Source organism: Abramis brama (assembly GCF_963993115.1).
Source record: "Abramis brama genome assembly, chromosome: 12".
NCBI lineage: Eukaryota > Metazoa > Chordata > Actinopteri > Cypriniformes > Leuciscidae > Abramis > Abramis brama.
In genome coordinates this window covers 31318124-31333021 of record NC_139974.1, presented here as the reverse complement: position 1 = coordinate 31333021, position 14898 = coordinate 31318124, and the positions used below count along the sequence as shown (strand labels likewise).

The window sequence follows — 14898 nt, the reverse complement described above, 5'->3', positions numbered from 1 at the left end:
CAAAATACTTTTATGCTGGACTTTTTATTGTATACCATAAAGAACTACATCATTTACAGAGCACATAATCAGCTACCGAGGTGTTTAGTGTGTCTTCCCTGAGCAATGAGTTTTCCGTTCGCCTTGTTGGTGAGATCCACTGTTGCAAATGCCAAAGTCCTTCCTTGTTTTAAAACTTGCGCAGTGATCAGGATGTCTTCTCCAATTTTGGCTGCATTCATGTATCTGTTAATTGGAAAGCAAACAAATATAAGTGTTAAGAGTCTCCAGATGATGAATGGAAGTTATTTAATTTTTAAATGGAGACTGGGACTTCTTTTTATCCCATTTTTATGATTTCTAAATGAAAGTTAATACCTTTAAAGCCTCATATTGTGACAACATGCCCCTATAAATGTCACAGTTGGAAGAATTTTCAAACCAATAAATGTTATAAATTAATTGTAGAAATTTATAACCAGACATTTATGATAAATACCCATATTCAGTTCAAATTTTCAGCTAAAATCTACATTTTAATTACATAGTTTGCCATTGTGGTTTTATTGTTTTCACTTTATCCAACAGTTGTTACAAAATTATGATACTGAATTTATAGTTTGGGAAACATAATTTAAATTTATAATTGTACATAATTGTCTAATTTAAAGACTGTTTAGAGCTAGATAGAAAAACCCAACATTCAAACCACTGCATTTATGTAACTAGACTATAATAACATACTGTTATAATATTTATTCATATTTAGAATTGGTAACATTTTAGTTAAGGGTCCAATTCTCACTATTAACTAGTTGCTTATTAGCATGCATAACATGTCTGTTTACTAGTACTTATAAAACATATTAATGCCTTATTCTGCATGACCATATTCTACATCGCTTACAAGGGTAGTTCACACAAAAATGAAAAAATCTGTCATCATTTACTCACCCTCAAGTTGTTCTGAATTTGTTTCTTCTGCTGAACACAAAAGATGATATTTTGAAGAATATGGATAACCAAACAGTTGATTTCCCCATTGACTCTATGGAAAAAAATATATATACTATGGAAGTCAATGGGGCCCATCAACTGTTTGTTGACCAACCTTCTTCAAAATATCTTCTTTTGTGTTCAGCAGAAGAAAGAAATTCATACAGGATTGGAACAACTTGAGAAGGAGTAAATGATGACAAGTTTCATTTTTGGGTGAACTATCCCTTTAATCCTTCCCAATACCTAAACTTAACAACTACCTTACTAACTATTAATAAGCAGTAATTATAAGTTTACTGAGGCAAAAGTCGTAGTTAATAGTGAGAATTGGACCCTAATCTAAAGTGTGACCTTATAATTATCTTTTTTATATTTCCATTTTTAGCTTTATTTCAGTTGCAGACATATAGCCCTTGCTGGAGATATTCCCTATACATGACACAGTAACACATACTTTAATGGTCCTGTACAGTGACACAAACATATATCCAGGAGCTCACGTTATGTTCATGTCCACGCTGACTCCAGGAGCTCCTCTCTCAGTGTACATGATGGCAGTAGTGGAGATCACATCCACCAGTGTGGCTGTCAGTCCTCCGTGAAGAGTGCCTCCTCTGTTAGTGTGTTCCTCCTCCACCTTCATCTCACACACCACTTTCCCAGGGGTTGCAGACAGTATTTCGACCTGATCACAATATGAACAGCTCATTATGTTTACTGCAGTGTGAACTGGTCTGGCTGGTTTGCATATCAATGTGTGGTTTGTCAAGGAGAATCGCTTAATTTAACAAAGACACCTACCTTACTTAAAACCCGATCAAATCCAGGACAATCTACCATCGCTCTCATGATCTCTTTTAGTGATTTTAGCGACAACGAAACCATTGCTGCTATTGCAAATACCAAAACACAGTAAAGGACAAGTTCACTCTGGAGAATGTTTGAAAGGTTGCCTAAATGTTATACAAAATAAGAGTGCTAATATTTTAAGAGGTTAAGGCATTTTGGAGTCCTCCACTGCCGAGAAGAAATTAAATTGTCTACTACACTATTCTAAATAGGTAAACAAAATGTAACGATTTAATCAACGAATATTTTTTAGAAGCTAAGACATACCATTCGGCTGTGAGGACCTTTATTATGAAATAATGGATCGAGTCTTTTCAATGAATCTGCTGATTCGTTTTACAAAGTCGTTCTGAATGATTCGTTCAATATGACTGAATCAATTTGAACTTTTCAGGCAACACACTTTATTTTAGAATTGTTTAATGTTAATGCTAATTATATTTGGGTTCTAAATGTCTTATGCTCCAATTCATGGCTGCAACAAACTGTACTGGGCTGGCATACACCTACACATTTAATATATTATTCGTGCATGGAAGGTTAACAGAATCGTTTTTGAAACAACTGTTCGAAAGAACCGATTCTTTCAGTACTACAGTTAAATTCTTCCGGCAACCCTCTTTTTGAACAATGCTAATTCTTCGGTTAAAAAGATGCAACGTTTACTGTGAAAATTAAGTTTATAATACTTTGAGGTCGTGATTATAGTAAAGTGTATATAAAGTAGGTCCAGCGACCAAAAGCATATGTAAATATCGATATATTATCCGTATTCTCCGGGATCCACCCGGAATGTTTTTGTAGCTGTACACAATCATATCCCGCCGTTATATTCAACTACGAACATGTCCAGCACTGTAATATCAGGTAACCACAAGGATCAACCAATGTCTGCTTTAGAGGAAACGAGGACGAGTCTTTGCGATCAGTTTGCCTCTATCTCTGGATCGGATAGTGCCGTGGCGCAGTGTTATCTTGCAGAAAATGAATGGGACATGGAGGTATATGTCTCTATTACTGCACCTTATAAACGCACTTTATGGGTAAAGTTTTCCATTAAGCCATTAGATTGAGTATAGCATGTGTAGTAATTAACGCCGTTCTTTATTTATTTGTGTGTTCCTGCCAGAGAGCCTTGAACTCTTTCTTTGAAGCTCACATGGATTCAGTATTTGATGTTGAAGACGCAGAGGAAACTAAAAATGTGCCTGGGAATAAGAGAAAGGTGGTGAATTCTTCTGACACTGCTGATACTTCTGGAACAAAGAAGAAATTTAAGACGGATAAGGTGGATTGGTAATGTTCTCTACTCTATACTATTAATTAGAAAACTTAATTTACTCTATACTTTTAATTAAAATATTAAAAAGTAATCATGAATTAAAACAAATATTGCAGTATTTATTATGTTATTTATCTGTACACAGTATTAAAAAAAGTTTGCCTATGTAACTTTTAATCAAAATAACCTCCCCTACCTCTTGCACAATGTGTTTACTGGTGTGAGGGCGGGATCAACCTGTCACTCTTTACATCACAGCAGTAGCAAACCATAACCATCAAACGATAAAATCAAGTCCCACCCTACATTTTTTCTTTTTCCATGGAAGAAAAGACTATCGCAATTTCTGTTTCATGCTGACTTTGTTTTTTTCTCTTTTTTTTTCCAAATTGTTTTTTGTGCAGCATTGACCTGACAGCAGAGGAACCCACTTGCTCCAGCAGTGTGAATTTGACGAAAAGTCCGGCTGAAAGTGGCGTAACCGAATCTGATGCTGAGGACAGCAAGCTCTCCATCATCAGCTGGAATGTGGATGGTTTGGACACATTAAGTCTTGCAGAGCGTGCCAGGGGCTTGTGCTCATATCTAGTTCTGTGAGTTGTTTAGAGACCCCTTATGTCCTCTATTTCATATATTATGTGAAAATACGGTAGTTTTGTTTTACACTTAGTTTCCTTTTATCTGTTGTTCATTTGTAGATATACACCAGATGTGGTTTTTCTTCAAGAACTCATTCCATCTTACATGCAGTATCTTAAGAAACGTGCTGTCAGCTACCTGTTCGTTGAAGGTAAGAGAATAATCTCAGTGAAGTTATTTATGGGTTTTTTGCTGATTCATGAAGTTCTCCTGTCATTACAGGGAGCGATGATGGTTACTTCACGGCAATAATGTTGAAGAAATCGAGAGTAAAACTTTTGGAAAGTGAGATCATCAGTTACCCTACAACACAAATGTTGAGAAATCTGTTAGTTGCTCAGGTGAGTTTGTGGTTTATAAGTGCTACCCAAAGATTGTTTGGGGAGATAATGGCATAGGCGTATTTCTTAATGGAATCAGAATTACACTACCATTCAAAAGTTCAGGGTCGGTAAGATTTTATATTTTTGAAAGAAGTCTCTTATATGTTCACCAAGGCTGCATTTATTTGATCAAAAATGAAATGGCATTACAATAACAAGTCACTTTTGATTGATTTAATGCATCCTTGCTGAATAAAAGTATTCATTTCTTCTTCTTTTTTTTTAACTAACCCCAAACTTTTGACCGTTAGTGTGTGTATACATTAATATTTACATTTCTAGGTTGGTGTGTCTCATTTATACACACATACATTTCTCTTTTGACTCTGTGGTTTCTTATTAAGGCGACTTTCTCCGGTAAAAAGCTGTACTTGATGACATCACATTTAGAAAGCTGTAAGAACCAATCAGAGGAGAGAATGAAACAACTACGGGTCATACTTCAAAAGATAAAGGAAGCACCAGAAGATGCCATTGTTGTTTTTGCCGGAGACACTAATCTCAGAGACACTGAGGTAAATATAAAGTCTTTAAAATTCACCACATGAACTGATTCCCAACCAGTGGTACACAGAGTTTGTTTAACCTGAAGAAAATATTAATTTAACTATGAGTTTGTTTAACTTATGAGTTTGTTAATAAATTATGATTTAATTTTGGTATACTTGGAATGATTTTGAATTTTCTTGGTTAAACCTATAAAATAAAATGTAATTGTTGACAAAAAAATCTGTGAAATTATGTATTGTATTAATAATGCAAGTCAAAATGAACCCATGAAAGCCACTTGAGTTTTACTGATGGGCCTGTGAATAGGTGAAAGGGTTGGGAAAACTCACAGTAAAGGTCCTTGCACACTGAGTCCGAAATTCGCGTCCGAAATTTTTGCACGTTAAAAAATGAATAAGTTAAATTTCGGAAAGGACCTTAACTCCAAATATGATGGAGGAATGAAAGTGCAGTGCAATGCAGTATTTCTGAAGAATGTTTCTGTCCGTGTAGGTGGTAAAGGTTGGAGGTTTGCCTCCAGGTGTGTGTGACGTATGGGAACAGCTGGGCAAACAGGAGCACTGCCGATACACCTGGGACACCAAAGCAAACAGCAATAAGACTGTGCCTTACATCAGCAAATGTCGCTTCGACCGCATCTTCCTTAGGTCTGCTAAAACTGGCCCAGGAGTCACTCCTGACCACATGGCCTTGGTTGGAATGGAGAAACTAGACTGTGGCCGATATACCAGTGATCACTGGGGAATTTACTGCACTTTCAACACATGATTATTAAATACCAAAAAGACCAGATGTCTTCCATATAGAAGATAGTTGGTTTTAAAGAGTTTAAAGAGTGCCTTCGAATTCAGACTACTGATCAGTGTAAGAAACAAAGGCATATAGATAATAATAGGATGCATAGCTGGATATAAAATACTGGAAAATGAAACATTATTGAGAGAGGGGTTTGAATAAAATAGTTTACGTTTTTAAACCGCAGTTCTCATTACTTCACAGTTTTATTTTGTATTTGTTGTACAAAATCTTTTAATCACAAACCATGATTTCGGTCGATCACTGCTCTCCCATATCTTGGTGGTGTAAGTCCATTTTTTGTGTTAATGTTTTCTGTGAATTTTTTCTGACTGAATTTAAATGATTTTATTTAAATAAATAAGATCTTGATTTATTGTGGTACATGTTGTGCATCCTATATTTTACCACAAGTGGTCAGTATTTCCCAATTATGGCCCTTTGCGTAAACAATCTTTAGAAAGTCATTAGAACATAGGCAGTGTACTACCGGTATTATTGAAACTACAACAGTATGTGTGTAAATATATTTATATATATATATATATTATATATATATATATACACAGTGCAATGCATAAGTGAATACACCCATGCCAAAGTTGACTAAAAAGAGGAATAAAAAATCATATTTTGGAAATTGAACTTAATGCCTTAATTTAAAAAATTAGGAAAAATCCAACCTTTAAGGACACCAATTTTCTTTGTGAAGGAATAATGTATCGTAAATAAATAAATGTTCTTCCTTAAAATACATGGTGCATAAGTGAGTACACCCCTATGTTAAATTCCCATAGAGGCAGGCAGATTTTTATTTTTAAGTATTTTTTTAAAAAAAAATTTAGGATACTATGCATCCTGATAAAGTTCCCTTGGCCTTTGGAATTAAAATAGCCCCACATCATCACATAGCCTTCACCATACCTAGAGATTGGCATGGTTTTATTTCAGTTAGCCTAAAAGCTAGTTTGAGTTGCATTGAGAGATGATCTTATGGAAAGTACCCCATGCCAATCTCTAGGTATGGTGAAGGCTATGTGATGATGTGGGGCTATTTTAATTCCAAAGGCCAAGGGAACTTTATCAGGATGCATAGTATCCTAAAATTTTTTTTAAAAAAATACTTAAAAATAAAAATCTGCCTGCCTCTATGGGAATTTAACATAGGGATGTACTCACTTATGCACCATGTATTTTAAGGAAGAACATTTATTTATTTACGATACATTATTCATTCACAAAGAAAATTGGTGTCCTTAAAGGTTGGATTTTTCCTAATTTTTTAAATTAAGGCATTAAGTTCAATTTCCAAAATATGATTTTTTATTCCTCTTTTTAGTCAACTTTAGCATGGGTGTATTCACTTATGCATTGCACTGTATATATATATATATATATATATATATAATATATATATATATATATATGAAAACGATTAATCATTATTAATTGCATCTAACATAAGTGTGTTTACAATATATGTGTGTGTGTATATATATATATATATATTTATTATATTGTCTGTGTGTGTGTATACACATGTAAAAATCTATATATACATAATGTGTATGTAGATTTTTACATATGTGTGTATACACACAGACAATATAATAAATATATATGTTATATATATATATATTATATATAAATGTTTATATTAGATGCGATCAATCGATATAACAGCACTATGTATACATACTGTAAAAAACGCCAGTGAAAATGAAATGCTGTGTAAAATCATCAAAATTGAGTAAAAAGTAAAACAATGAAACTTACATTTACAGTAATCTGAAAATACTAATAATACTATTGTAAAATACTAAACCAAACTCAACTGGTAACTTTATTATTATTATTATTAAAAATTGTATTATTAATTATTCTTATTAAATGTCATAAATTTGGCCCCAAATAAAGATTTCTCAAAAGTTATTATACTTGTTTACCACAGTGTCAGTGAAGAGCTTTAGATGAAATATGGCATGTGTTGTGCAGTGGAAAATAGGTAATTAGACCTTGCAAACATACTGTTGTTCCAGTTATTACCAATCAAATTTTGTGCAAAAGGTGTGAAAATACTATTGTGTATTTTGAATACATGAAATTAGATTTCTGACATTTCCATCGCAGAATGCTATTAAACAAATACATGTTCTGATGCTTAAACTATCAGGATTGGAGATCACTGGATAAATGGTTCTCTGAAGAAAAAGAAAAGAAAAAAGGTTTGGATAAATGCTTTTTTTAATTTATTTTTTTATTGCTGTTGCAGTTTGAGAAGTGTGATGTCTCTTCTTAACTGCCCTAAATTAGAGGAAAGCATGAGGGAAACAAGTGTCAAGGCACCAGCTGTCTCAAGCAGGGTGGACACGTGACTCCAGACAACCTTGAAAGGCATCCCACTGCCAAGGCTAATAAACCTTTTGCTTGGTCAGATGAGTAAATATTAAATCCAAAACAGGTCAGACTGCCACGGATCTGCCCTCTGGGTCTGTATGACTGGCTTACAGAAGTTTGCTTGAAGCACAAACACACTCTCCTTGGCCCTCTCACCGGGTTCACGTCCACTGCCGCTTAAAGGACCAGTCCTGTAATTGGTTTTGTTTGAACATCCTTCTTAGCTTATGCTTACTTATAGCCGACAGAAGAACATGACATGAGGAGATCGTTTAAGTGATCGTTCTGTCCTCATAATCTCCTCCAATGAGACATATTAGTGAATCTCAATGCTATTCCCCTCAATAGGCATCACTGTAGCACACTGAATTGTTTTGACACATGGCCAGGAGCACATGCTATTTCAGTGAAGGGGGGATAGTGGGACTTTCAGATCAGTCCTACCCCAACACCACATATTGCACAAGGAGAACACAATGTGTTTGTTTGGTCAGCACTTTTCCAGGAGGTGTTTTCCGTTATTAAGGACACAGTGAAGGTTGCAGTCATGGAACAACTCCAGCAGGGGTCTTCCAACACAATCTCAAGGCAATTCATAACTACATTTTGGCGAATTGATGATGAATTCATACAATCTCATTTGTACATTTTCATATGATCTGCTTATGCCCCATTGATGGTTAAGTTTAGAGACGGATAAATTATCAGAATATATGCAAGATATATATGTATGCAAGAAAATAGTTGTCCACTGTGGTGACCTCTATGCGTGAAAGGGTTAAGGCATTTGTATCTAAAAAACAAAAAAATGTAAAGTGATGATTTGTGAGAAAGTAATTCATAAGTTATGTATATATATATATATATATATACAGTGAGGAAAATAAGTATTTGAACACCCTGCTATTTTGCAAGTTCTCCCACTTAGAAATCATGGAGGGGTCTGAAATTGTCATCGTAGGTGCATTTCCACTGTGAGAGACATAATCTAAAAAAAAAAATCCAGAAATCACAATATATGATTTTTTAACTATTTATTTGTATGATACAGCTGCAAATAAGTATTTTAACACCTGTCTATCAGCTAGAATTCTGACCCTCAAAGACCTGTTAGTCTGCCTTTAAAATGTCCACCTCCACTCCATTTATTATCCTAAATTAGATGCACCTGTTTGAGGTCGTTAGCTGCATAAAGACACCTGTCCACCCCATACAATCAGTAAGAATCCAACTACTAACATGGCCAAGACCAAAGAGCTGTCCAAAGACACTAGAGACAAAATTGTACACCTCCACAAGGCTGGAAAGGGCTACGGGGAAATTGCCAAACAGCTTGGTGAAAAAAGGTCCACTGTTGGAGCAATCATTAGAAAATGGAAGAAGCTAAACATGACTGTCAATCTCCCTCGGACTGGGGCTCCATGCAAGATCTCACCTCGTGGGGTCTCAATGATCCTAAGAAAGGTGAGAAATCAGCCCAGAACTACACGGGTGGAGCTGGTCAATGACCTGAAAAGAGCTGGGACCACCGTTTCCAAGGTTACTGTTGGTAATACACTAAGACGTCATGGTTTGAAATCATGCATGGCACGGAAGGTTCCCCTGCTTAAACCAGCACATGTCAAGGCCCGTCTTAAGTTTGCCAATGACCATTTGGCTGATCCAGAGGAGTCATGGGAGAAAGTCATGTGGTCAGATGAGACCAAAATAGAACTTTTTGGTCATAATTCCACTAAACGTGTTTGGAGGAAGAAGAATGATGAGTACCATCCCAAGAGCACCATCCCTACTGTGAAGCATGGGGGTGGTAGCATCATGCTTTGGGGGTGTTTTTCTGCACATGGGACAGGGCGACTGCACTGTATTAAGGAGAGGGTGACCGGGGCCATGTATTGCGAGATTTTGGGGAACAACCTCCTTCCCTCAGTTAGAGCATTGAAGATGGGTCGAGGCTGGGTCTTCCAACATGACAATGACCCGAAGCACACAGCCAGGATAACCAAGGAGTGGCTCTGTAAGAAGCATATCAAGGTTCTGGCGTGGCCTAGCCAGTCTCCAGACCTAAACCCAATAGAGAATCTTTGGAGGGAGCTCAAACTCCGTGTTTCTCAGCGACAGCCCAGAAACCTGACTGATCTAGAGAAGATCTGTGTGGAGGAGTGGGCCAAAATCCCTCCTGCAGTGTGTGCAAACCTGGTGAAAAACTACAGGAAACGTTTGACCTCTGTAATTGCAAACAAAGGCTATTGTACCAAATATTAACATTGATTTTCTCAGGTGTTCAAATACTTATTTGCAGCTGTATCATACAAATAAATAGTTAAAAAATCATACATTGTGATTTCTGGATTTTTTTTATTTAGATTATGTAGATTATTTCAGACCCCTCCATGATTTCTAAGTGGGAGAACTTGCAAAATAGCAGGGTGTTCAAATACTTATTTTCCTCACTGTATATACAAATGCCTTGACCCTTTCACGCATAGAGGTCACCACAGTGGACAGCTATTCAAAAACCATGGCCTTGCATACGCATGGGTTTTGATGGCATAGTTGCACATCAACCTCTACAGTGGAACCAGTGCTTCATCCTATACATTGCAACCAAGTGGCAAGCCGAACTAAGATGGCCGATGGCCAGGTTGCTCCGGAATATCCATCCATTCCTTCTATCCTAGGAGACTCTTGCAGGTAGAACAAAATGTTGTAGCATCAAGTGATATCTAATGAGTCATATCACAGTTACATTTTCCAAGTATTGTTTTTAGATTTGGAGGAAATTCTGATTAATTATCTATCCACTAAATTGGACATCATGCATCACTAGATATATTTCAGCTACAATTCATACTATTACTGTTTTGTTTTTTAAATACTTCATCTGCAGTAACTTTTTTGACTGTAAATAAATGTAGTTGTATTATTAGAATGTAATTTGCATTAACATCAAAAAAGTAGTGTGATTATATTCCCTAATTGCAAGTATATTACTTGAAATGCATTACTTTACTAGTGTGATGGATTTTAATTAATCAACTATAATTAATCAACTAACATTTGTTTTTCTTGCAGGAACAACATTCATATGCTTTTAATGTGTCAAAACTCTTTGGGGAAAAACTTGTGACTTTGACTGTGTGTGTTTAAATACAGAAAGGGAAAATTAAACTAGACAGTCTGTTAGAACCTTGTAATAAGTAATCACAAGATCAGAGTTTGCTTGTGCCAGTGACAGAGGAAAAAGGTTGGGGCTTTTGAACCAATCATATTGAAGGTGACATGTTAAGTCTTATTTGTTTTCTCGATTCTATAAAAACTGTGGTATATGCGTTTTACGGTGGGATTCTCAATGGAATTTATCTGAGATCCTCCGGCCTTGCTTCTTGGGAGAGATTCCCTGAGAACTGCTCGGGAAGATCTCCTGGCCGTGATTAAAGCATTTAAAGGACAATTGCAGGTCTGTTTGTCGATTTATTCCTGCGCAGGAAGCTAGTTTAGGAAGGAAGCTAGTTTAGGAAGTAAGTTAGTTTAGGGGAACAAGTTAGACTTGGTGAGATATCAAAGTGAGGACGTCGCCAGGAGACGAGACTCAGATATCAGGTGGGGACGTCGCCAGGAGACGAGACCCAGGTACAGAGTTGGGTGTCCATTTGGAGACACCCCAGATAGTTAGGTTTAGGGAAAAAATCCACTACACTAGTTACATACAAAAAGTAATCTGATTACGGAATGGAATAAGTGAATTTCCATTGAATTACGTATGAAAGTGTTGTATTTATAATTAAATTGGGATTTACAAGCCTGTGAAAAATTATACATGATGGTTCAAAATGCTGTAAAATGGCTCAAATTATTTCTTTAAATAAGAGTTCAAATGGTGTTATTTATGACGAAGATAGCTTTACAATTGATGATGTTAAAGGGTTAGTTCACCAAAAAAATTAACATTCTGTTATTACTCACCCTCATGTTCCAAACCCATTATTCTTTTGTGCATCTTTTTAATGATATCTGAGAGCTTTCTGTCCCTCCATTGACAGCCTATGCAACTACCACTTTCAAGTCCCAGAATAATATATTAAAAAATGAAAAAAATATGAACCTCCAACATGCATTCTCATGAGCACCAAGACGCATGCGTGTTGTTGACGCGAGGGCAGACGTTAGTTGTAGTTGGTATTTTGATTGTAATGAAATTACGGGCATGCAAAGTTGTTGTTAATTAGTAGGTCATGTAATTACCGAATATACCAATAAGTTACATAACTTAGGCTATATCATGTGTTAGCTGGGTTGGTTATGTTTAGGGGTGGACCTTCATGCTTGCTTCTTTCTAAAAATCGTACTTTTTTTGTATAAATCACATCGTACAATTAAAACAAAATCAACACTTAGTAAAATAATTTATGTTTAGGGTTTATGGTTACTATTTTACTAAAAATAACGTTTTTCTCTAATTCATAATCGCCACTTCGTAAAATAGTTACGTTTTCCAGTGAGCTCGGTTATGTTTAGAGGTGGATCTTCATGCTTATTGTTTTCCTAAAATCCTAAATGAATCCTAAAAATACCATGTTCCTAATAATCGTGCATTTTCGAACTATTCAAATCGTACAAAATCACCACCTCGTAAAATAGTTACTTTTCTCATGAGACTGGGTTGGATCTTCCCCTTCATTTCACCGTTCAGATTACATGCTTTAGGTTAGATTACGGTGTACTTTGTCCCCTGTCACTGCAACTCAAAGATAACAGATAATGAAAGAGGAGGGAACCACGAGAGGGACAAAATCTTACGTAATATACAACACAACACTGTCAATCTGTAACTAAACTGAATTATCAGCACACAAACAGTCTTCTGTTAGGAACCCATTCTAAGACGCATCTCCTACACTGATACACTAAATTAAATGAAGAAACAATAGGGTATTTATGCAGACTGCACAGCATGGCACAACAAACACGCTTGTGTGATTTTTTTCAACCATTTTATTTCATAAATAACACTGAACAAGCATGGTACAGCGATAAATATCCATTTACACTGCAAAATTCTCTGTATTACAAAATACAGTATATGTAAAATGCACTTGTCAAAGGGGTCAAGGGGTTTCAATATAGTACCTGATGTGCCCTAATCTGAAATTACATATGTACTTTTTTTTTTTTTTAAATGTGCTGTAATCTCAGATTAAAGTTAGCCAAGAACCACGCAAGACCCCTTCACTGTTATACGCAATGTTGCATATCCCATTCTGCCATTTGAACTGGAAAAATAAGACAAAAGCACTGATACTTATCCTCAAATTGTAATTTATTTTTTGTTGCCTGTTGGATTTTTATGCAACATTTCAAATCTTTACATTTTTGCATTTTACAGTCGGATTCTGAACACACCGCAGGCAAGTGTCCTGTTTCAATGTCTTAGGCAGCAAGAGGTACAAGGCAGGTTGACATCGTAACACAAGACCAGGATTGTTGGATCTCTACAATGTAACTCAGATGGTGAGTCAGCATGTTCAGTTTTTATTTATTGCTAATATCTGAAAACAGAGGGGCTTATTCAATTTCCTCAAAAAAAAAAACATTCATCCCATTTTTAAGTTAAGGAATGTGTCCATTTGTGCACCATTACACCAGCACTTTTCAAAGTAAATGTAACAACTTGTTAGAAAATCTATTAATTTGCACACACTCTATAATAAGAAAAAAAACAAGATGGTGTTGATCACATTGTAATAAAATTGCAATATTAATTCGAGCCCTTGTCAGCATCTCACTCAGACCCTACAGTCTAAGTAGCAGCAAAACTATGACTGGAGACATAAATACAGAGTAACAAGATGAGATCAGCCTTCGGAATGAGCAGCACGCCAGCGTTCCACTGATTGTCAGATTATGGTGACGCTCTAGTGTTGATGCTGTAAACCAAACAGTGAGTCTCAAATGACACTGAGAATGAAGTCACTACCGACTGAGTGTAAATTTCAGTTACTAAGAAATCCATCATTGAGAGCATGTTTCTTTTCAACACAAATAAAAGCTCACAATGACAAAATCAAGCTAAATCAAAGTCTTTTCCATGTCTATACTGGTTTACAGCATGAACGGCTGTATTTACAGTATCATTTCATGTTAAACAGCTCAACAGTATTGCAGACCATTGAGAATGAGTGAATGTAGGGAAAGACAAAAACAAACTAAGCACCAGGATTCCGTGAAATTCCCTGCCTTGAGGGATTTCATGTTCCCAGTGTGGAAGCTGCGAGTTCATTTCGACTCTGGGCTCGTTAACAGAAGCCTGTGCTAAATGATATAGCCGGGACCCAAATATGTCAGTCAGTGCTCAGGAGTCTTTTGTTTCTAATTAGGTGAACCTCTAAGGAGGGAACGACAGACAATACTCACGTAATAATATTTTGGTTGTAGTTTGCACTTTTGTCAGATATTTGTAGCCGTTTGCCTTGCACTCACAACGAGTAACTGTGCCACAGAGGGTTTGAGCTGAAGTTTCACTGGTGAACATTTTTGAGAAACAAGAAAAACAGCGAAAAGATGCATTGTAGGCAACTGTGAGCCATTTAGGCAACCCATCAGACCGATGTGACCCATGTTCTTCAGCTTCAACTTTAGCATTCATTACATAAGAATAATAATGAACTAACATATGAAAAATGCTTCCCTTTATATATTAGTGCTGTCAAATCGATTAATCGCAATTAAACGCATCTAACAAGTTTTTGTTTACAAAACTATATATATTTATATATATTTGTATGTGAGTGTCTGTGTATATACACACAGATATATATAATATTTATATATATTATGTAAACAAAACCTTTTGTCAGATGCGATTAATCGATTTAACAGCAGTTATTATATAAATCTATAAATGTATTATATATATATATATATATATATATATATATATATAAAAATATGTGTGCATGTGTATATACAGTATATACACACACAGCCATATATTATGTAAGACATTATGTAAACAAAAAAACTTGTTAGATGCGATTAATCGCGATTATTATATAAATATGTATATAT

General features: G+C 35.7%; 2 protein-coding genes across 2 annotated transcripts; one reads left to right on the top strand and one right to left on the bottom strand.

Moving 5' to 3' along the window:
* Positions 1 to 5: 5 nt before the first annotated feature.
* On the bottom strand, positions 6 to 1946 carry acot13 (acyl-CoA thioesterase 13). The gene is made up of 3 exons (XM_084130922.1): positions 1780 to 1946; positions 1479 to 1663; positions 6 to 225 (listed from the first exon to the last, which is right to left on the bottom strand). Exons 1-3 carry the CDS (start codon positions 1861 to 1863, stop codon positions 69 to 71), a joined length of 426 nt encoding a protein of 141 aa, XP_083987048.1. The 5' UTR covers positions 1864 to 1946; the 3' UTR covers positions 6 to 68.
* Positions 1947 to 2633: 687 nt separating this feature from the next.
* Positions 2634 to 5820, top strand: tdp2b (tyrosyl-DNA phosphodiesterase 2b). The gene is made up of 7 exons (XM_084131837.1): positions 2634 to 2828; positions 2957 to 3123; positions 3514 to 3702; positions 3808 to 3899; positions 3971 to 4089; positions 4476 to 4646; positions 5134 to 5820. The coding sequence occupies exons 1-7, from the start codon at positions 2673 to 2675 to the stop codon at positions 5407 to 5409; spliced, it is 1170 nt and encodes a 389-aa protein (XP_083987963.1). The 5' UTR covers positions 2634 to 2672; the 3' UTR covers positions 5410 to 5820.
* Positions 5821 to 14898: the final 9078 nt, after the last annotated feature.

Coding starts and splice junctions, on each gene's coding strand:
- tdp2b (XM_084131837.1), top strand. CDS start 2,673: ATGTCCAGCACTGTAATATCAGGTAACCACAAGGATCAACCAATGTCT. Junction 3,703..3,807: donor TTGTGCTCATATCTAGTTCT/GTGAGTTGTTTA, acceptor GTTCATTTGTAG/ATATACACCAGATGTGGTTT. Junction 4,090..4,475: donor GAAATCTGTTAGTTGCTCAG/GTGAGTTTGTGG, acceptor TTTCTTATTAAG/GCGACTTTCTCCGGTAAAAA.
- acot13 (XM_084130922.1), bottom strand. CDS start 1,863: ATGGTTTCGTTGTCGCTAAAATCACTAAAAGAGATCATGAGAGCGATG. Junction 1,664..1,779: donor TTGATCGGGTTTTAAGTAAG/GTAGGTGTCTTT, acceptor TATTGTGATCAG/GTCGAAATACTGTCTGCAAC. Junction 226..1,478: donor AGCGTGGACATGAACATAAC/GTGAGCTCCTGG, acceptor TCCAATTAACAG/ATACATGAATGCAGCCAAAA.